This window comes from Vicugna pacos, chromosome 24, assembly GCF_048564905.1.
Source record: "Vicugna pacos chromosome 24, VicPac4, whole genome shotgun sequence".
In the NCBI taxonomy this organism is placed as follows: Eukaryota; Metazoa; Chordata; class Mammalia; order Artiodactyla; family Camelidae; genus Vicugna; species Vicugna pacos.
Genome location: NC_133010.1, coordinates 17,956,997 through 17,980,554, shown reverse-complemented (window position 1 = coordinate 17,980,554; position 23,558 = coordinate 17,956,997). Strand labels below are relative to the sequence as shown.

The following is a 23,558-nucleotide window of genomic DNA, read 5'->3' as shown; positions in this document are numbered from 1 at the left end:
AGGGGCAGGGGCTTGACTTCCAGGGTTACCCAGTCGGGGCTGAGAGCGCCAGTGAGGGAGACGGAGACTTGTGAAGAGGACCCAGGTCTTCGTTCCCTACTTCACACTAAGCCCATCTTTTAAAGAAGACTAACAACAAATGAGGACGTTGTTATTTCAGTCACCCTTATTTAAAACGTGCCACTTTTATGAACCCAGTAAAAGATAAGCTGGAATTTTAAAATTATTCTTTTGTAGCACAAAAGTACATACAGGAGCAGACTAGTTTTATACCAAAGCTTTTTTTCTTAATTTTGATTCTAAATAAATACTTCTGCGATATTTTTTCACCAATAGGGTAATCAAAATACTGATGCATCCTAAAAACTTTCCTATCCCTTTAAATACCAACATAATTATGATCAAAGAAGTTACAAACAGTAAGAAAGTTCAGTTGCTCAAAATGCACTGTCTAAATTTTCTCACACATTTTCCTTTCTCCAAGAGTCAAGTCTGATCTTATAGAAAGTTTTTTTTTTAATTTAAAAACTTAAGAAAATAAGGGAGGTGGGTATAGCCCAAGTGGTAGCGCATATGCTTAGTGGGCATGAGGTCCTAGGTTCAGTCCCCAGTGCCTCCTCTGAAAAATAAATAAATAAACAAACAAACAAATAAATAAACAAACCTAATTACCTCCTCCTCCAATAAATAAATAAATAAAACCAGCTGTGTATAAAATTTAAGAAAATAAATACAAGAATCTATGACAATAGTTATCTAAATGATAAGACATTGACAGGAGGAGGTGTGATTTTTTTTAAAACCATAACCAGAGTCAAAAAAAAAGAAATTATTTAAATTATTTAAAAATATTTAAGTGCATCCTATAGACATTGTACATTCAGTTGAATTTTAGAGGTTAATAGAGGAAGCTATACTGCCATCTCTCTAGCGATTTTATGTGCCGATATTGAGATACTGCAAAACAAAAATCTAAAACAAGTTGGCCGTAAGAGTTGGCAACAGTTGTTGCTTGGATGCTTTCATCCTAAACCAAAGCCATACAAGTCTCTTAAGAGGTGCAAAGAAATGAACAAATACATATGAATCACTCATTGCAACAGATTGAAGTTGCTACTATAAAGGATTTATGCTTTGCATATTAAGAGAGAAGACTATAAATCATTTGTGAGAAGGACAAGGGTATGGCTTGTGAAGTTCAAGCTCCAACAAAAATAAAGAGCTCCAATATAAATAATGTCTAATTGGGAAACCTGGCGTAAAAGATGGTAAAGGCAGAAAGTCCTCTTGGTGTGGAGATACCTGCATACCATTGAGATCATTTATTGTCTTTTTTTTTCTTTTTCTTTGTTTCTAGGGCTCAGCTGAGAGCAAGGACAGCTCTCCCCACCCCCCAGTCATGGCGTCCACACTGGCAGTGACTCTCAAGGTAGGAAGGGGGCATATTGCTCCATGGTCTTGGGAAATGGGCAGATTTACACTGAAAACAAACAAAAAAAGAAACTCAGGTGATTTTGCTCCAGTCCTCAAATGCTTGTCCTCACTACGTTTGAAGGTCCCTGGGATGTGTCTGCTCCCCTCCCTCAGGCTGAAAATACAAATGGCCCCATTTCATTTTCTAAAGGAAGGAATGAAGGTCTGAGCTGCACACGTTACTTGGTTGGCTTTTAGGAGTTAAGGAGAAAGATGAGGAGCGTTAGTCTCCAGAATTCACTGAAGATCCTCTGATAAGAGGAACAAGAAGTCACGTCATGGGAGCCCTCCTCGTATCTGGTGTTTTTAAAATCACAGACATTTCTTCAGAGAAGGAGACAAGAAGCAAGTGGGAAAGATGAAAAGTAGAAGAGAAGTGCAAAGCACAGGGAGAGGGCAGGCGCCACGCATGGTTCACCCCTGCCCTGGCTCCTTGCCACGCCGGCCACGCCGGCCACGGAGGCCACAGCGCCCGCCCTGAGTCCCTGGAGCTCCAAGGGGGACGCGCAGAGCGGCCAGATCGCTGCCGGGCCATCAGCAAGCAGCCTTCCCCTCTAAGAGTTTTCTGCTCTTTAGGTCTGGAGGAACCACTGCACTAGAACAAAGCAGTGGGTAATCTCACCCATTTTACACAGCAATTCACAGTCCCTAAAGTACTTTAATGCAATGACAGGTTATGAGAAAAAATATCTGTTCCAATGAAGGGAAAGTGTTTTACATAATCGAGGAGAACATCAGTGCAACATCGACGTGGGTGGGGGTGGTGATGACAGAAAAGGAAGTAGGAAGAGAAGAAAACTTCTGCAATCCCACAGAGAGCCATATTCTACTCTGCAAAAAGCCATTTCTTGGAGACCCCATGTCTAAGTAACTGAAAATTGCAAACCATTAATCCCAGTTATGAACAGTTGTTTTACACGAGGGGGGTTTGCGTTAAAAAAAAAAAACAACCAAATTCACCACACACCTTAAAGCTTCAAAGACGATCCATGTAGGTACGATACCTTAGTAGCCAGGTTTCAGGGGGAAAAAAGGAAAAGAAAAAAACCCACTCTCTTTACTGTAAAGGGCCCCACTTGGAAGGAGTATGTTCTATCTTTTTTTCTCTAAAATGTGAAATTAAACTTAGAAAGCTAAAAAACAGATGAGGACCTTAAAAATTCCCTTCTAGCATTATGTATTTCTTTTAAAATATGAGATGCCTTTCATTTTACAAGACTGGAATTCTCATTTTGGGCTTGGCACCCTAACACATGATTAATTCAGCCTCCGCCTTTCTGAGAGCTGACCGCATTTACTGGTCAAACGGTTTAATCCTATTTAAAATGCAATCCAAACAAAATATTTTTAAATAAAAATAAAAACCCCTGATCGCCTGAAACTGTTCACCTTGGCCAAACTATCCCATTTTCCTTTGCTCTTGATGTGAATTTAAATATTTGCACCTAGGACAACGAAGAAGCTAAGCTCTGGAGCAAAGCCAGAGGGAATCCGCCTTCCCAGGGTGAAAAAATTCAGTGCCCAGCCCCAAAAGTGGCGCCCACAGATCACCCTCACTCATACAGTATTTTGGCAGAGACCACATCTTGTCTGTGCTTTGTAATCCTCTGTTGGCATCAGCAAAATGTAAAGTAGCAAAGGTAATAAAAAAAAAAACTGTGTTTGAATGGACGTTTTTGTGAGATCTGTTGATTCAAAGATGTTAATCATTTTTTACCATGACTTGTCTATTTATAGACCTTTGTCTCAAATTCTGACAAGCTTTTAGAACTAAGAAAAAGAGGCAGCATGCTATTTTAAAAAGGAATGAAAAAAAAAGACAACAGGTTTTCACTAATTCACCATGCCATTAGAATCCCGAATTTAAACTGCAGTTGTATTCAACTTAAATGAGATGTTTTCCAACCAGATGAAACAGTAGGCAATTGTGGCTTTGCAACAATACAAGGCGGGAAAAAATAAAAGAAATATAAAGATTAAATGTGGCTGTTTCTTTCAACAGATGGTGACTGCACCATGGCAGCGTGTTGTTTTTTTAGTTGAAGAACGCACACATCCGTGATCAATCATCACCGATTAACTAATTCTATTACCCTCCCTTTTATCACGAGGGTTGGACCTTTATCTGTAAACACTATGGATAGTCACTATGCTCTTATTTTTCTAGAAGCATATTCCAGTACACACACAGTCGTGCAGTTCCAGGCTGCAAACAGAATTCTACATTATCATCCACCTTTAAGCACTACTGCTTTAAAAAAATTTTTTTTTTTTAAACAAAAGCAATTGGTTTCCAACAGGCTGGATAATAAGTCTTTTGACCTGCATTCTTCTTTGACCCATTAAGGTCACCCCTGTGCTCGGGCACAGAGCTGACTTAGGAAATGCCTGCAAGTCCTACATTTCATCTCCTGCCCACTCAAAATAAAGCTTTCTTTAAATGTGTCTGTACGGGTCCCTGAAGGCCAAAGAGGGATCCCTGTAGTGGGCAATGGAGGGACAGAAGCTTCTGCCTTTATTAATGAATGCAGACCATTATGAGTCTGGCCGGCTCCTTCCCTGTTCCCAGAAGCATATACTGTACGTGACTTAAAATGCTAGAATATTGACACAAAGCGAGCCAGGCACCCCTAAGGAAAATTACTCCTTGGATATAATGTAGGCTCGTAACAGCTATTAGAGTACAAAATAAAACCCTCCGGGATCAAACTGACATATACCGCATTCTACCTAGTCCTCAAACATTAGAAGAATTTCTTTGTGAAGGCACTCTCAAGGACAGCATTAAACTGACTTTTGTAGCAGTCTGCAACAGCTTTTTGGCTTAGAGCTTTTAGTACTAAATCTCTGGTTTGAATCAATATAAGTACTATATCTTCTACATTAATCAATACATTTGGTTCAATACATGTTCTATTAAATTATACTTTCTAATCAAGACTTTTACATTTCCACCCTCTCTTTTTTCATTCTCAACTTCTTTTTGCTAGTAAAACAGTTTTAAAAGTGTACACAGCTAACGAAGACAGGATACTTAGGAAAAAAAAATACAATGGCAAAAGGCAGACTTTAAACGTCTTAGTAACATTAACAGGATGTGAAAGCAATAAATTAACATTTTCAAAGTCCACACAATTACAAAAGTAATCACAGTTTAAAATTAATTAAAAGTGAATTGCTGCAGCTCTGGAAGTAACATTAGAATGTTCTGAAAATTAAAGTGAAGACCCAAATCATCCAAAATACCAACCAGACCCCGTTTTACCACGCCAGAGTTTCCACTGTCTACAAATTACGTGCTTCTGGCTGGAGACATTTGGGGTAACTGTGTTTTCATGGGCCCTGCCTGGTAACATCAGAAACATGTATGCAGGTGTGTGCCTTTTGGTGAGATGTTATATTTTAATAAATATTCTTAAATGATAAATACATAGTATTTCCCACAGTGCTTTGAGAATCTAAAAACCATATTTGTACCAGGGATTTTCATAACCAGGGAGGCTGACTCACAATTTTTTGGTAGAATTTACTAAAATGAGGTTCTACTCTTTTATTTTGATAAATAGCAATGGAAATTCAATTCCCAAATTGTCCTCATGTGCTTTTTCCCTCTCTTTAATGCCATGAATGTTGCATTTATGATCATGTTTGCACGGACAGAATCTCCCTTTTTATTTTTTCATATGGTAATGTCATCACCATGAACTTAGAGAGACACTGATGCATTTTCTTTTGACATTTAACAGTTCACATGGGCTTGGCCTGACATCTCGAAGCATTTTCTGGATGACACTAAGCTATATTAAAGCAAAAGGTGAAATGGCATCATCAGACGTGATCACAAAAATATAAGATACGCAAGACAGAAAAGGACTATTGGGTTATTTCGTTTGTCCCTTTGCTGGACAAAAATTGTTCTATAAAGTTGACACTCTGGGCTAGTTTTAAATGGTTTTGGCAAGGAAGCTTCCATCACACCTCCCATAGGAAGCAACTTCACATTCTAATAAGACCTCACTGAAGGACGTGTTGTTGCTGTTCTCTGGACATTCATGCCAAATAACCCTAGGAAAGGCTGAGCTGAGATAATCCTGAAGCATGTGGACTTGGGCACGGCCATGAGTTTACGCTGAGATGCCTTGACCATGTATCCGTAGTATAAAGTTCCTCTGTCTCATCTTAAGTAACCACAGAGACAAGCCAGTAAGCTACTCCTTAGCCATACAAAATAGGTCAATCGCTTTGTTTCACAGAGGTCTACAGATAGATTCCAGAAGGCCAGTGGGACCAGGTTTCCCAGCCTCAGCGTGACTACAACATTGGGCTTGGTCAGTTCTTCATTCAGCAGGGCTGCGCGGTTGCACTGGAGGACGTCAGCAACTCCCCAGCCTCTGTCAACCACATACTAGTGGCACCTTCCCAGCTGTGACAACCAGAAATCTCTAGAAATAATTGCCACATACCCCCGGTGGGGGGAAAAAACCATCCCTGGTTGAGGACCATTGCCTCACAGTGTTTTGAAAACACACTGAGCTTGCTAAGCCATGCTTGGGCATGCGACTCAGTCTTCAGTCTCAGAGGTATCTCGCTCATCAAAATGGGAAAAAGAAGGACAGCAAAAGGAACACAGACGCACCGCATGGAACTCCAGTGCGTGGCATTTAAAGTGCAGTGAATGGCGAGGCTGGGCATTTGTTAAGAAATCAAGGAAAGGATTCTTTGAGATATATAATAAATGGCATTGCTTCTGTGGAGAATTGAGTCTCTCCAAAAATGTCCACTCATTCAGCAATTTACTAACAGCTTTCATGAACCATCAGTGAACAAAGGTGGTACATTTCAGTGGCAAATAATCAATGCTGCTTTAGGAATATTGACAATCTAGTAAAGTATAAAAGGGACCTAACTATGAAACTCTGGATATTCATATTTAGGGTATGGAAACAGCAATCCATTCCGAACGAAGTGCAGAGCTGCCATCCCTAACTTGCTGGTCTGGATGCAACAGCAGGAGGCAGCTACCCCTGTAGGTGCCGTCAGAGAACCAGAGAAATGGTTTCGGAGCTGGGAGAGTTACGTCAGCGCCCGTTCCAATATCTCATTTTATAGATGAGGAAGTTAAGTCCCCAGGGAGTGTAGGCCAACTTTCAAGCTCTTAGAGCTGCCCCGGGGGCTGAGCTGGCTTCGGGGAAGAGCAGTTGCTGAGTGGTGCTGGTTTCTGGGTTCAGATCCTGGGGCTGGGCTGGCTGCAGAGATGACATGCTCACCGGCAGGGTGCTCAGCAGTGACAGAGGACAGGTTGCACGGGCCACGGAGAAAGGGCGCCTCACCTCTGTGAGAGGCTGTGGGCTGAGTTCTCAGAGGAGTTAGTGCTCAGTGTTGGAGGAGGACGAGGAGAGAAGAGAGAGATGGTCTCCAGGCCAGGGGAGCAAGTCTGAGTCGGGCTGAGAGCCGCAGGGGCGGTGCCGGGTCACCTGTGGGGCTGCAGATCCACCGAGCTGGGCAGGGACGGGGGTCTCTTCGAATGGAGCTGATTTTCACCATTTTACAACGTCCAGTGGAGCTGGGAAAGCCGACGGGGTGAACAGCGTCTCAAGAGCACCCACCTAAGGAGCCTAGCCTTAGTCTAACGTGAGTCTTCAGAGCCTAGGCAGAGTAATTTTTAAAAGGATGCCATGTTCACACTGCTAATATAGAACAATTTCTAGTGTTTTGACCATTAAACATTTCAGAGAAGTTAAAACAAGCCACTCTGGCCGACCAGCTTCAAAAGGACCAATCCTGCTGACGGGTCCCACGTGGGCAATGTTAACCGGGTAACAATTTCGTTTCTCATTACGAACTTAAAAGTGGTAGTAAAATTTCAGTTGCTAGCTGACCCTTATCTGTTTTGCATACAGGATAGGTTTGAAATTTCCCTTTTCTGGAACTGATAAGAATCCGTACTATCTACTACATTGAGAAAACAAAAAGTGCCAAATTGGAAGAATAATCCAAAAAGAGCGAAATGGACACTGGGAAAATATTTTAGAAGCATAAAGTTTATTTTTAAAAGAGAACAATGAAGTGAGCTACCTGTCTACAGGCGTGGAGCCAACAGAAAATTTAAGTCAAACTATAGAGAGCCAGCAAAAATGAAAAAGAGTCTGGAGAGTAAAGATTCTGCTCAAAGTCTAGAATTGCAGGATCCCAGCAAACTGTGGGACAGAAGGCTTTGCCAGGCAACACATCTAATAAGATATTCAGAGATTAAGTCAGTCCTTCACAGACAGATGTGTCCATGTGCCAGTTGTTGCTACACTTTAATTTTTCCCCCTGTAATGCTTAATTTATCACACTGGTGCTTTCTAAACTAGAACATCTGTAAACAAGGTTAAGAATGACCTCCTTCCAATTTTACATCAGTGAACAGTGCCCCTTCTTCGTGCTCTAATTTTAAAGATACATAAATCTCTGGGAGGAAGGAAAAAGAAGCTTGGCTGATACTGCAATGTGTTCACGTTGGGTGAATACAAACTTCTCTGCCTGGCTCTGGGTGCACGGGACTGACTTGACGTTCAAGCCATACTCAGGCACCACCCCCCTCTTCCCAGTCAACCGCAATTAAACAAACTTCTACTAAATATTTAACAGCCTTGTGTAGTAATTAGCGGCAAAAAATGGGAGCTTAAATTGATAACTGCTCAGAAATGTCCTCTTGCAAACATCACACATTTCCTGCTCCTCCCTTTTCTCTTAGATTTTGAATCCCGGAAGGTTTTTTGGTAAAGGATTTAGTTAGTGAAATTGCCCATCGTCACAGTAGTCGGCCCAAGATCTTGTGGTCAGGTTGGGTTGTTTTTCCGCCAGCTGCAAGATTCCACTGGCCTTCCTTATTTAATGTCTGTTTTAAAAATCCATTGAAATTGAAAGTTATGTACCTGAAAGCTGTTGGAACAGGGCATTGATTTAAAAACTGACTGGCAGGCTTAGGATTTAAACTCTGGTCCACTAGATTCAAAAGGTCATCTGATTAGAATGGGAGAAGCACAAGGCATAGTAATTTATATTCAAAGGGTAACCTTTGTAGGGAGGAGGAGGAAGCAAGAACTCTTCCTGCTTTTCCACTCGATGTGGACAAGGGTTCCCTTCAGCCACCTCCCAATAATTATGAAAAATAGTTTATTGAATGGGGGCAAAAAGCAAAAGAAATGCCACTTCCTTATAGTGTAATATTTCTTTTATTAAAAACCCTGCCACACTCTCTAGGAGGTAAACTCACAGTAAGAGTAAGTCAACATGTTATAAATCATGAAGAGTAACAGAAAACCATCTCTCCCTATTGTAAGCAACCCAATGACTGTCTACTAGGGCATTTGCTTTGTACATATACATACAAAGAATAGAGCTGTGAAAGGACAGTGTACCGATTTACAGAATTGACATAAACTGTGTTAAGGATGAGTGTGTGTGCGCATGCGTGCATGTGTGCACATCCGTGCCTACGCGGGGTGCTGGTGTGAGCGTGTGCTGTGGAGAGTGGAAAGAGTTACATACGTGCGTGGGTTCTACAGGTAAAACCCTGCTGTTTGCCTTTGATCTTTGGGTCCCCCAGGGCTCATATTCCCGCATGGAGAATGCAATTACAAAGAGCCCCAAGTAGACCTTGTTTTAAATTCTAAGAAAGTCCTTTTAAAATGCAAGCCCAATTCTATTAGGGTGTCTCTCATTTTAAATTAAAAAAAAAAATCCTGGTTTGGAGAGAGGAGAAACAATCCTGCACTCAAGCTTGGTGCTTTTCTTCTGGCTTGTTCTCTTTCCCTGCATGTTTTCATGTATTATAGAAGGTTCCAAATCTCTTATCTTTAACAATCTCCTGCCACCTCGTCCCCTGAAATCATCCCTGTTTATGAGCCAGTGCACACAGGCACCAAGAGAGGAAATCAGGAATGCTTAAGTGCGTCTCTGCTCCTACATGGAACCGTCATGGGTCTTCAGATATGCTTGCATTCCTTCTTGTCCCTCATCTCTTCTTGCCCCAGAATCTTTCAGGTCTTAAAATGGCAGAGCTGCCCCCACTCTCTGGCCAAGAAGAGCCTCTATTTGCTGCATAAACCCACGCATTAAACTCCCGTTCTCTTCCCATTTCCTGGGCATCTTTTCTGACGCTGCTTCTTGGTCTCTGTGGAACAGTTTCCTCACCCCTCGTGGTGCACAGAGCTCCTAGACAGACAGCCCTGTAATTCCCCCACACGAGGATGTGCTGTAGCTATGGTGAGAGTCATCTATAACCCTTGCGTCCTTATATAATTTGCTACTCCAAGTTAATTTTAATTCATTACAATAAAGCAATATAATTAAAAAAATAACTCCTTCAAGTGAAGTATTTAACATGATCCTGGAAGAAAGACAGCTTCCACGAACAGAGGGCCAGGCAGCAGGCCTGGTGCACGCTCATGCAAATTCAAAGGTGAGCCGTAAACAAGCCCGCGCACCAACTCCGCCACGCGGAAGACCGGCGGCGGGAGGCCTCATTCTAATCAGTCCTCAAAGGAACCTGCCATACAGAAGTGGCACTTATTCTAATTTAAAGCCCTCATGCTTGCTTCACTGTTGCAAAATTTATAGAAGAATAACTTCATTACACCGCCTGGCACTTCAAACATAAATGCAAACCAGCCACAACGTAGAAGGAACTGGACAAGAGAAGGAGAAATACTCCCAGAGTTGTTAACTCAGACATTCAAACGCAGTCTGCGTTTGGGCGTGCTTCCCTTCCTGAGGACGGGGTTTGCCGCGGAACTTGCCTTCACCGAGGACTTCTGCCACACCGTCCTTTACTTCCTTCCATCATGAGGGCCCGCTGCTCCTATAAATCTGCTTAGTAACGCTTAAAAGCATCCTAAGCAAGGCACACCCCTCGCAAAAATACATCTGGCTGTACATAAATGAATGCTATTCAGTGTTCCTTTCCTGGTCTGCGGAAAAGATTGATTCTGAACACACCATCATTACAGTTCCCATATCCTTGGGTATATATTTCAGACTCACCTAAGTTGTTGAAAAATTAATGCAAAAACATTTTTTCCCCTCTTAACCTCAGTCCTCCAGAAAGCCAGCTATAAGAAGGGTTAAGTGGAAACATTCTGCTGAATTCATACACAGCAATGGAGAAAAGTTCGTGTCACATCCTGAAATACACACTTTAAAGGAAAATTCTTTTTTCGCCCCGAATCAAAGAAATGCTACAGTAAAATATCTTCAGGCTAGATTCCTAAGCTACAATGCAGTTTGTGTCAGAACACACATCATTTCATGCTGAACTGTCAGCATCTTTCTCCCAGTCGTTTGGTGGGGGAGTGCAATGAAAAGACAAACCTCGAAGCCTGTATGAAAACTCCAGACCTCCAAGAAAGCACACGTCACACACCACTTGGGCTGTGCACCCACAGCCTGGGAGGCCCCAATAAGGGAGAACTCCTTTCCCATTCAGTGATTCTCATCACCCACGTCCAAACGTGTGCTAAGATTTTGCTTCAAAGAGAAGAGGGTAAGCAATCAAAAAGCTTGAAAATGGTCATCCGTGGATGGCTAATAGGTAATGACCTGAGGGTGAAACCTCAAGGTGGCTCTCTCCAAAGGCAAATACCAGAAGACTTTTTCCCAGAGGTCCTTCAGAATTGAAGAGAGGCGTTCTTGCTGATGGTAAGAAGAGAGAGCTATTATGGGATGTTCATGCCAGGCTGACTGGAGGACAGATTGACACAATAGCTGTGAACATTAAAGCCATCGCCACCAAGATGCAGTGTGACGCGTTTCATATTATTCCTAAGATAAACAAATGCTGAAATTAACTCCCCATCATCTTTATAAATTGGTTTTAGAGTGCTGAAGGCTTTTTTACATGCACATCATGCAATATGTCGGCGAAGGTAAGTTTGTATTATTTTTCCTCTCCATGAATAAAGCAGGGCTAATCAGATGGAATGAATGAGCTAATTCAATTACAGGCAGCCTTTATTATACAATAAAATATGGATTATTGATCTTGCAGAGTTGGCAATGCAGGATGCAAATTCAGTGAGCAAAACCCGCACATTTGAGTGTGACCGTTTTTAATTCCCGCTGAAATCTACTAGAATGTTTCTCACTTTGGAAGAACCACCGAAAGAAAACACCGCTGACTAACGAGACCCAGGGCTTCACGAGGGGACAGAAGAAGGGTTAAGTCAGGGGCTGGGAGCCGGAGAAGGCCCCTGTGGGGGTGTAATCCCTCGTCACACGCCCACAATGGAGGGAGGAGAAACCGGCCGCCTCTCCGGGCCCGTCGGTGGAGTGCGAGTGAAAACTTATTGGTAGACCGAAATGTACTTCACAGGCATCTTGCTGCAAATCCAATCAAGTCCTGGAGGAAGAATGAACGCATTGTTGTGGCTCTGCACTTGGGAGGAGGGCTTGTTTGAAATACAACGCTGGACTGTCCGAGCCAAACCCTTTTGTCTTTCATCTCTGAAACAAAAAAATGCCACAGTCAACCCTGGTGAGGAAGAAAGCGGCTCCGAACGTGAGGTCACGTGGAGAGGGAAGCCCACTGCAGCAGATGCTGAAGGGAAAAAGAAGTGAGCTCTGAGAGCCAGTGTGTGTTTCCACACCTCGGGTCTGCCTCCCACTTCCCCTCATAAACCTGCCCCGAGACCGCAGCGCGCTGATGGCTACTTGTCCTCCGCTGTGCAGCGCAGCGCAGGCCAGGCTGTCTCCTGGGTTCCTTATGAGCTCCTCCCAGCCCCTCCCTGCAGAGCCAGCCCTCCTCCTTTCAACCGGGTTCCCATCCTCTCTACCTTTTTATGGGCCACGGCCAAGTGCCCCCCACGTGGCCACACAAATGAAAATCTGCTCTTTCTCCTCAATTTTTTTTTCTTTAAAAAGCATAGAAACGGGTTCTGTGTTTTGGTAGGCATCCCTCCAAAGCGTAGGTAAGCTACGTCCATGTGGCCTGTTTTCGAAAAAGCCTCCAACGAAAGGGAGGAAGGCGGGATGCCTAACAATCCTGCACAAAGTTGCAGACTGTTCGGCTACAGTCCAGAAAATGAATCCAATTTTTCATTCTGTCATTATAAATATTTCATTGCAAATGGTACTGATTTTCTGCAACTGTGGTTAAGCAAAGGGCCTCTGTGTGAATATTTAAGAAAAAAAAAAGGAGGAAGACAACGAAGAAGAAGGGAGGGGGTATGAAAGGTTAGCAACCAATTAATTTCTCACTTTAAATGTAAAAGATTCTGGGAGAAATTCAACAGTGATGTAGTGTATGACTCAAAGAAGAAGAAGAAAAAAAACATTTACTCTGCTCTTCTTCTGACAGTTTCTCATAAAATATCTGCAGTCCATCTATCTTTTAGTACTCCAGGCTCCTCTGGAGAGCAGAAAATGGTGGTTTAAAGCTCTCTTCAGTGCCAGTCTGCGGGAGATTGCTTTCCACAGGACCCCCGCTGATGGAGGCCTAGGGGAAGAGGCCCAGGAGTTATTCAATCAGCCCGAGACTCTGGGGCGGCTGGGGGTCCTTTGAGGGCTGATTAGAAAGCTGCCCTCCTGTTGCCTGCCTCGGAACAGAACGAAATGAGCAGCCTCTTGCTGAGCAGATTCTGCAAGAAGGAATTTCACCTGTCATGGAGTTTGTCAGAATTTCAGGATTTATCTTGGTGCAAAATTAATAAAATACCAACCAGGATTTCAGGCTGACTACTCAGCTGTGTCATCTCAAAGTGATCTTTCACCCAAGAAAACCTGGACTGTGAGCACGGCCCTTCCTGCCCTACTTTTCCTTCAGAGGGTGAGCCCGGCGAGGGGACTAATACCAGCCAGACGTCAGGATGAGATTCTGAACCAATTACACACAAGGCTGAATTACGGGGTGGGCGCTACTGTCTTAATGTGTGACCTCCCATCTCGCCGCTGTGGTTCTGAAAGCTCTCCGGAATCAGCCTGGGTCTGAGGCAGAAAAAGGCCATTTCTGCAGTTTATAACACAGGAGGTCCCCTGTGGCATCGCATCTGTTAAATTCATACACTGGTATTTCAGGCCTGGATTTGATTTATCTTTTCAAAAAGGAAGACTAACCATGGACGATGCTAAGAGCGCACATTGTGAAACACTACAAATTAATCTTGGGTCAGCCGCACGTCAGGGGCTGCAGTGTCATCTTTGGTTTGCACCCACACGGCCCTCACGGCCCATCACCCTCTGCGCTCCCAGCAGAGCAGGGGGTGGGGAGGGGTGGGGCGCAGAGGGGCCAGGACAGGGCGGGAACTAACCCTGCCGGCTCTGGGCTGCAGGGAGTTTGGCCACCTCCGCTCATCCCACTTCAGAAGGTGGTTCACACCACACGGATCACCACAGCTATTTTAAGTGGGTTCTGGAAAGCCCAGGGCTTGATCACTTTGAGCTGAGGCTCTGGGTATCCCTGAGGCAGTCGGCTCTGGTCCTCAGGGTGGGCGGCCTCACATCACAGAGGGGCCGGCGCGTGGGGACTGGGCTGGCGGCGCTCACGCCACCGGCTGGCCCGGGTCCCCAGAGTGGGCAAACATTTCTCGGATTCGACTCCAGACTCAGAACTTAGGTTCAGACCAGGATGAACTGGAATCAGAACGTCCACCTCGTGTTTCATCCCCGGCCTCCCACCACCCTCGCACCACCGGTGCCTCTTGCCAAGTGGTGATCGGCAGGGCCTCCTTGGCTCCCAGAGTCTGCATTTGGTTTAAGGCAACTGCTGCTTTCCTGTCCATTTTCTAGAGGAGACATTTAACAACACGAACGCATTCCTTCCGGCTCTTCCCGTAGTGAAACGACCATCCCGTGCTGGAGAGCCACCTTTACAAAGCAGGAGCCCGACAACATCAATGCCAGGAGATCTCAGGCAAGAGTGAGGAACAGAGAGAGCGCGCGCAGGCGGAGCGAGCTGGGGGCGAAGGCACAGATGGTGGGCGGGGAGGCAGGGTGCTCACAGCAGGCTTCAGTGGAGATGCATTAACTCCACAGAGGGATGAGGGCTTCCCACCAGTCCCGTCACGAGTTATAACTGAGTACGGGAGTGAGGTCTTCGTGCCTGGCTCTCAGCAAATAGACTGTTCTACTTTCCTGCACAATCACCTTTCACCCTTGCAAACTCCAAGCACAGCAAAGCACACTGCTGATATTTAATGGTATCACAGTAGCCTTTTATGTGTCTAGGGGGCACACAAACTTAGCAGATGTGCCCAGTGGTGTAAGTCAGATAATTATAAAATTAAGTTTTGGCAGTGTGAAAAAGGAAACCTTTTACGGGCGATTCGGGTTTCCAGCGAGAGATGGTTCTCTGCCAGCTGAGGGGCCGCATCAAAGCAAGAGGAGGCCGCGAAAGGAAGCTGCCAGCCTCCCAGACACACTGGGTACGAGCGAAGCTTCCCCTTTGCAGACCTTCCCCTCCGCTGACAGGAAAGCAGCTCCTGCCTGTCAGTCCCCTCACTCACTCACTCAATGAAGTTATCAATGAAGGAGGCCTGTTATTTTAGACAGTTTAAAATTTCACCACTTTGAAAGGACTCGTTTACCCTGCCTTTCACTCCCGTTTAAAGCCTCGGAGTTGCCGTTCTAAATGACAGCACCGCGAGCACTGCTTTTAAGCGCTATTCATCTCGCCTGCCACATCGCAGGCTCTTACAGAACGCGCTCTCTCCAACGAGGGGCACTCACTCCTTCATAGCTGCAGGGCAGAGCCTGCTACGAGCTGTAGATTCGCTGCAAATATAACAATAAAGGATACCAATGTGAATTCCTCTTAAAATACACGCTTGGCTCTGGAGCCGCCCTGCCTTAGCAAACTCGATCAAGACCAGCCCATCCATCTTTCTCCAAATGCACAGCAACAGCTCATTTCACGCGGCCGTCCAAGGGACTGCCACCTCGATGGCTCCGAAGATGCTGGAATGAATTCTTTGCTCATTTCAGGGGATTTGTAGTCGCAGCCCATGATTGCCATCTCTCTCTAACTCTAACTGCCACAACAGTTGGAACATGGAAGTGGTGTTTTCCAACAGCCGGATCAAAGTTTGTAAACATAAAGGGTCTATTCTTGGCATCGAATCTCTGCTCATGTGAGGAAACGGATCCATGGATGCACCAAACATCTGAAACAGGAACACACATGGGACTTCTACATGCTTCCCTGGGATGCAGAATGTTCTAGAAACGTGGATGTCCAGATCGCACCAAAGGATCTGACTACAGAGGTGCAGAGACAGAGTGCTGTCTTTATAGGACAATCGTGCCTGCAGTTGCTCATTCCTAATGGAGGCAGATCTTCTGGTTCTGTGGCAGCAGGCTGTCTTGGCGACACAGAAGAAGGCAGGGCCAGCAAAGCCCAGCCAAAGCAGAATGTGGCAGAGGTGATGAACATTTCCAGGGGGTGGCGGGGGGGTGCAGCACTGGCCACAGTGCTCTTCGGTACACCCTAGCTGAATGCTCCATAAAGTCGCACTGATGGCAGCTCAGAGATGGCCATCTGTCGTCAACTCTGGGCCAGACAAAAAAATAATGTAATGGCAGATCGCTAACAACAGGGCTGTTGGAGGAGGGAATGAGTCCTAGAACGGGGAGGTGGTGCTCCATCTTTTAATAGCGAAACCAGCCATCGATATGAACATCAAGAAATTAATGGATGGAGAATTTTTAAAAACTGAGCTGGGGTGCTGTAGAAGCGATTCAGATGTAAATAAAGTGGGTTTAGCTTACTGCAAATACCTCTGTCACCCTTCCTTCCTGTCATATTAACCACTTGATTCTTGAACATTATTAGACTAGCAGGACACATGGTGAAGCAATGAGGGCCAAATTTAGAAACAGGTACGCCCAGGTTGTGCCTCCAAGCATGCCCACACAGATCAGGCATTTATTGGTACAAAACGGATAATTGAAAATGCATTTACTCATTTAGTCCAAATGGGTTCATTGTGACAATCATGCTTGTCTATCTTTCTGTATGCTTGCTTAATTTCTATGCAGTTTTACTAAAATGCAAAATAAAGCTACCTCATCTTTAGATGCATTATGAATGCTATAAAACTTTAAATGCCCTTCTTTGCTCAAGAAAAACTCTAGCTTTTGTCACTGCTTAGATGATAGGAAGAGAGGAGAGGCGTAGGGAGGGAGGGAGAGAGAATGAGTAACAGTCAAACTGAGGTGAGCCGTGTCCTAATTCTTTGTCCCATAAGATTAACTTTCTGCCTTCAATGGAAAGGCCAATCAATCCTGATTGAATTATCCAATATTAACAGCTGAAAGTGATCAAAAGTAATGGTGAAAACATAGCACCAATCAATAAATCAATGCAAATGATTCGGTTCCTGGAGATCCGATCAAATAAAAGAGATGGATCAATTTAACCACTGAGCAAATTAAGTGGAAGTTGCTGTAGCACCAATTTACTTCAAAAGCCCCGAAGGCCCACAAAGCAGAGAAATGAGGCAGTGTAGCGACGGATCAGTTCCAGAACCACACGTTCACTTGACACAGCTTATTCCCTGTAGACCCCTGAGTCTAGACGAGGTGTTTAGGGACTGCGATTTCGGCCCCCAAAACAGGAGACACACAGAGGTCCAGTGGTTCAAAGAAAATGGAGAGCTAAGGTACCAGGGACCGACCACCCAGGAACAAACAGGACGTACGCCCCCAACACCGCCTGTCCCTGCAAGTGGCCCACACTCAGAAGCCGGCCGTGGGCAGGCCCAGACATGGGGCTGGGCAAATCTTTCCACCCCAGGGGTCCCAAAGGGAGACCACTTGATAAGAGGCAAGGCAGGACGGGGTTCTGAGTCTTACAGTTGCAGTGGGGATAAGGAAAGACATTTCAAGGTCTTCAAAGAGCTTTAAAGGCACTTCCCATAGATGTGCTGTGAGCCGTGAGACCCACTCCGCCATGCCTCTTGTTTGCAAAAGAGAATTTCAGCCTGACTCAGAGAAAAATATGACAATGAAATAAACTAAAACAAACCTTTCCTCACCCTGCCCCGGGCCCCACCTTGCCTTACATGGAGGGGCACAAGAAAACTTTTTGTTTGGGCCACTCATTCTTAATTTTAGAGGGGGCGGGAAGAAGGTTCAAGTTGTTGTGAAATCCATTTCTGAAAGCAAATATAAATGTTTAGTTTTATAGTTATATGCTAAAAAGAACAAAACAAACAAACAAGCAAAAAAAAATGGCCAAATGGAGAAACAAAACAGAAGCTCAAGACTCTTTAATCCCTTGAAAAAGATACGTGTTTAAAAATTAGAATTTTTATCTGGAAACCAATTAATATGAAACTACGGCAAGGTATGGTTAATTGGCAAATGATTCCAGTGAACTAGAACAGAGAACTAAGGAAACTTCTGACCTGTCTGGGCCTGCCCATCGCCGGCTTCCTGAGGTCAGCTTCCTGAGGTCAGCGTCAGGGAGCAGGAGAGGGTCCGGGAACCAGAGTTCACCCAGTGCCTCTTCTGTTCCACACTCTGCTCAGTATCGGCTCAAGATCGGTTACTCGAATGCACTCTTGCCAGGACCTTGGGAGTTGGGCACGATGCTTTGTTATCTCCTATGTGCCCATTTTACAGATGGTAAAACAGAGGCTTGGAGTTAATCGCTCATAAGCGGCAATGCCCAGAATCAAACTCTAGTGAGTGTTCTCTGCATCCCATGCCCCTTCCCTTGTACTAAGTCACCTTAGGAGAAATCAAAGCAAAACAAAATGAACAAAGTTCATAAAAACTATTTTTAAAACCCCATTCACTATCTGAGATTTTATGGATGGCTAAGCGTCCCACATCCATGGATATCAGAATCGGATCTCTCCATCCTTCAAAACCAGCCTGAATGCTCCCTCATGATGGCTTTCTCGATTCGCCCAGCTAGAGAACAGACATCGTCTCTTGGAATACTTAGAAAAATCCATTACCTACTGCCTCATGTGATAGTTCATCATATGCAAACCTTAACTTTTCGAGTAGACTGTAAATATATATTTCTAGTTATTTTTGATATGTCAGAGAGAATTTGGAACTACAGTGAATTTTAAAAGGGAATGATATTATATTTTTATGAATCTTTTAAATTAATAAACATATCTTCTTATCTAATAATGGCACAGGGACGACAGCAGTCTATTGTGTGGCATTTGTGACTTGTGCATTGACAAAGACCCTTAAACGCCTCATCGTGTATTACTTGATACTTTGAGGCATGGGTTTGTGTAACCATTATTAAAAGGCTAGTTTAGGTAAGTAGCTTAGTTATTAGTGAGGGAGCCAGTCCGCCACGCGGCAGCCACATCTCAGAGCTGCAGTGTTGCCCTGTACCTCCCATCCCATGTGCTGTAATTCATTGCTCTTTCAGGAATATGAGCATAAAGCTTGAGTAACAGTTAAGCTGTGGTGTGAAAAACATGCCTCAACATCAGGTTGATTCGGTGGGAAAGTGATCTGAGAAGAAAACCAAACAGCTATGGAGAAAATTACATATTTAAACTTCAGTGACTTCTGAAAGTCTTGGTGTACCCCTCAGAATGTCAAATCACGACTCTGTTTTGTATGTGAAAAGTACTGCATCCATGAATTAACCGAGGAAAGGCCAAGTATCAAAACGATCTTGACTCACAAGGAACTGAAATGCCAAGATCTCAGAGCCTTGGGTGCCTCCAGGCCGGTTCCCTCTCTTCCCACTGCTGGAATTCCCTCTATTCAATGCATAACATGATGCCTGAGGGAACTTTCTAGGGGACACACTGGAAGAGGATGATTTGATCACTGCCATCGAAGTGCTGTTTTTCTAGAAGCACCAATTTAACAGTAATTACTGTCTTGAAAGAAAGTGGCCTATTCAACAGAATTTTTACAAACACACCACTTGCCCACACCTGTATAAACCACTTTGGATACAAATATGCATTGTAGGATATTATTCTTGGACCACATTCTCCTCCTCTCAAAGCAGCTTCCTTCAGCTCTGCAGAAAACGTTTTGAGGTCTATTAGGAAAACATGTGAAACATTCAACATATTCATTCGCTTTTAAAATAACAAAATGTTCATTTAGTTCAAATAATGCACTTTTATTCCAAAGCACATCTTCCCTCCCAGTGTGCTAGTTGGCCTTTGAAGTATATTGGGATTCCTTGTAAGAACAGGGGGAAAACTCCATCAAAAGAAAAAGATGATATCCTGCCAAGAGTTAGACACACACACCTCTGGACTGGCATTTAGAGCTTTTGGTCAGGAAGGTTTAGAAGTCCTGTGAAGACAACAGCTTCCACACTGAGAAGTCCTAGATGGAGTGTTCACAGAACAAGGTTTCATCTTGCTCAATTCTAAGAGGAATTGTGGTCAGTGATGTCAAAGGATGACACCCAAGTCTTTGATTTCCTGAAGATGGACAGTGTGGAATTATCTGAATTCTAACAGGTATTAGAGTTGGTATTAATGAAAATAACACACCTCTGTGTGTGCGTGTTTGTGTGTGTGTAATTTTATACCCAGCAAAGCACTTCTATACTCAGAAAGATGTTCCTGTGTCTTTAACTGAGTATAGACAGTGAAAGGAACGTAAATTACTTACTGTGGTCATGAAATCACTTGTGCACCTTTCAAAGAGACAACATAGTGATGTTCCTGGCTCCTTCTGGATGCTCACCCTAAACTCGCCCTATTTTTCTCACTCTGATATAAGAGCCAAAAAAATTATATGCTTTCAAATCTCCAATCTCAAGTTCTTGGGCATTTGGTTTATAAAATGCCTCTTGTGAAAAGTCCTTCTTTCTGAACTTTAGTGGCATTAAAAACGTGGATAAGTTTAAGCGTTATAACATGGGTCAGTTTAACAGTTTGCATTTATTTTAAACACCAAGGCGTGAGCCTCAGTGGGCTGGTAAAGTGGCTTCATTTTTCTATTCTACTCTCTTATTATTTTGGTTACGAATCTTATTTTATATTGTTACCTTAATTTCAATTGCTTCCCCCCCTCATTCTAGAAATTAACAAAACAGAATTATTATTATTGTTTTTTGTATACTTACCATGACCCCTTTCTATGCAGAAGTCAAATAAATCAACATTTAAAAATTACATTGGTTCCTTCCTCTAAGCACAGGTGTAAAGGTGATTTGGGTAATGAAAACAAATGCACAGGACTGCGAACTCCGAGATTTAAATCATAAAAATCAAACAGCTCTCAAAACTAGAAGAAGTAAAGTTAACGCCGACCCATTTTTTTTACTGTATTGGAACTAAAAGCCACTGTTACTGCTAGGAATTTTAGAAAACAGGCCCAGATGGATATTTCAGTGACGGTGGCTATTAGCTTTGTAATAATCATCGCATATTAACTATAAATACTGTTTTTATCAAAGGAATGATGTTCATATTGGGCCTGAGAATTCACATCAAGGCCAAATATGTATGATTCTGGGTCGCAGAAATGGAAAAATTAGGCGTACAGCTTTGGATTATGAAAGAAACTGTACTTTGGTCTGGATCACAATTTGAACGAATGAGTCAGAAATGTTTTGAGAGACATTTGGCCTCATCAGGTCTTACAGACTCAAAGAGTTGTGTGCTCTGCACTGTATCTTCTATACCAGCGGTTCTCAAAGTGAGGCCTGGGGACCTCTAGGGGTCTCTAGATCCTTTCGGGAGTCTGTTAGGTCAGCACTATTTTCATAATGGCATTCAGACACCGTTTGCCTTCTACAGCCCCATTATCTCATGAGATGAGCCTACAGTGGCGTTTTCTAGAGGTTACAGGACGTGCGAAGGTACTGTTTCTCAGACAGTTAATAGAATCGCAAGCTTGTGTATTCCCGCATTTAAAATGGTTCTCAGTTTCGATTTCTAATACGGAAAATAAGTGTCAGTAGATAACCCACATAAATCAAAGCTCTTTGTGGTCCTCAGTAAGTTTTACATGTAAAGGCATTCTGAGATCAAAGAGGTGAGAACCACGGTCTATACTAACGGTGGGAAAGCGCGACTGCTGTATGTTCCATGAAACCCAAAATACACCGCAAAAGAAACCTGGAGTCCTGAAGGGTGAGTTTAACCGCTTAGTTTCGTCTGCTCGCAGTGGGCCTCAGGCCACCACCGCCACAGTGCGGCGTTCTTTCAGTGAAAGACACCAAAGTTGCCACCAGCTCAGTAGCATTAGAATCTACTAATACAGTACAAAAGTGAATTTGTTGCAAACTTTTTTTAAAGAACATTAGATAGAAGCCAGTCTCTTCAGAATCTCTACAACTTTGATTTTAAGCTATGATGAATTCTGCTTCACAGCTTACATACTAGTTACCAGCATCATTTAGGTGCGCTGGCCAAATCCTCTACACTCTTAACGACCCAAATAACTTATTTTTCCACACCTATTGGAAAAAAACACTGTATTTTTTAACAGAAATTTAGGATATTTTAATAAAACACACTTTCAAACATTACTCTAACTCAGTCTATCTTCTGATTTAATTCACAAACAAATGTGACAGAGCAGAATTCTTTTTAGCAGTGATAAAAAGTAATATAGCAATTTTAACTTTGGTGCATTGACACGTTATAACATAAATTAAATGGAATTACCCATTCCTTTATATATTTTTTATTTTACCTCCTTAATTTGCTATTTGTTCACTGATAGGATGACAATGGAGATGATAAACTGTAAATTCCTTATTTTGAAACATAATTCACACAAGTACGGTCTCCCCAGAGCCCGAGGAGGCGCAAAGCTGTCCCGAGGTCCTCAGTGTGGGTGGGGAGATGAAAGGGTAGGTGGGGCTCTGGGTCCCTTAGTCCTGCCTCAACCAGATCCATCACATCAGAGCCTCTTCTGGCTGTTTCAGGGATTCAATGCCAAAGAACAAGAAATCACCCCTGACCCATTTTAGTCCAAATAACTTTACTGTAAATAATGATGCTCATGATAATGAAATAATTTTGAATTCCAGTCCATTCTCCTCCAAGGGTACCAATAAGATTGAACAAAAACATGTTACTCTTACATCACTTCATCAGAAAAATGAGGATACATATTAGACCCATTTTTCAGATGAAGTAATGGGGAAAAAAAGTTATTTTCCTTTTACAATAAATGACATTTCTGGGGTAGGATCCAGGTCTCTGACTCATACCAGTCTATTGCTAAGAGTAATCAAAACAACCAAAGATTTACACTGTATGTAGAGTGTACACCTTACATTCAGACCTGTTATTTCATTTTTACCTAACTACAGCCCTGTTAAGTGGTACATTCGTCTACTATTTCTTCACATTTGAAGTTCAGAAACATCATGGATCCAGTGCCCAGTCACACATCTAGCAAGCAGGGCACTCAAGGCTAAAGCCAATGGCTTTGGGTCCAAAATTCGCAACTATAAGGCTGTCACTAAGTGACAATCATTCTATTCCGCTAAGTGGAATAAACATACCAGACAAGAGTATAGCTTCTTTCTTCTCTTCCCTTCTCCCTTCCAATTTTAAGCCCCTCAGGACAACAATAACCTGGACGTCCATCCAGCCTGGAGCCCGTTGGGAACAGAGCATGAATAAAACAGGATTTGGGAGAATGGGCCGTGACAAGCGAGGTGAATGATCCCACAGTCCAATAAACCTGACCCCTAAGTCTATCACACTGGGTCAGAAGGTCCAATTATAGGTCTGTTCTAGTTCTTTTTATGATTGACAGCAGCCAGAGGCAAAATTACTTTGGTGTCTGTTAATCCAGCCTCTAATTTTCCCTTTGCCCCAGTCCACACAAAGCATCATGGTGGCCCAGGGTGAGCGATACTGTGAATCCAGATTTAAAATGCCCTTGTTTCCTATAAGAAGAGCAACCGCGTTCGACTCCAGCCCTCCTCGTGGGAACGTTACCTGTAGCTCTGTTTGGAAGAAGAACTTCTGTGGACACTGTGTGCAGTCGTAGATCTTGTCTTCTTGTCCGTGGGCAGAAAAGATATGCTGCTGCAACTTATTGGCTTGAACAAACACTGAAATGGTAAAGGAAGAGTGAACTCGGGGTTATTTTCTTTCCGAAATGCCCTCGGACTCCTCGCGAACAGCTGC

The 23,558-nt window shown here is 43.5% G+C and overlaps 1 protein-coding gene across 4 annotated transcripts in view; it reads right to left on the bottom strand.

The window, feature by feature from the left end:
• ZNF521 (zinc finger protein 521) overlaps positions 1 to 23,558 on the bottom strand; it is a 346,926-nt gene that overhangs the window by 2,504 nt on the left and 320,864 nt on the right. For all 4 annotated transcript variants that reach the window (XM_072949085.1, XM_072949082.1, XM_072949084.1 and 1 more), the window contains one exon: positions 23,367 to 23,482. In XM_072949085.1, the coding sequence (XP_072805186.1) occupies positions 23,367 to 23,482 (116 nt within the window). The remainder of the gene's footprint in view (positions 1 to 23,366; positions 23,483 to 23,558) is intronic.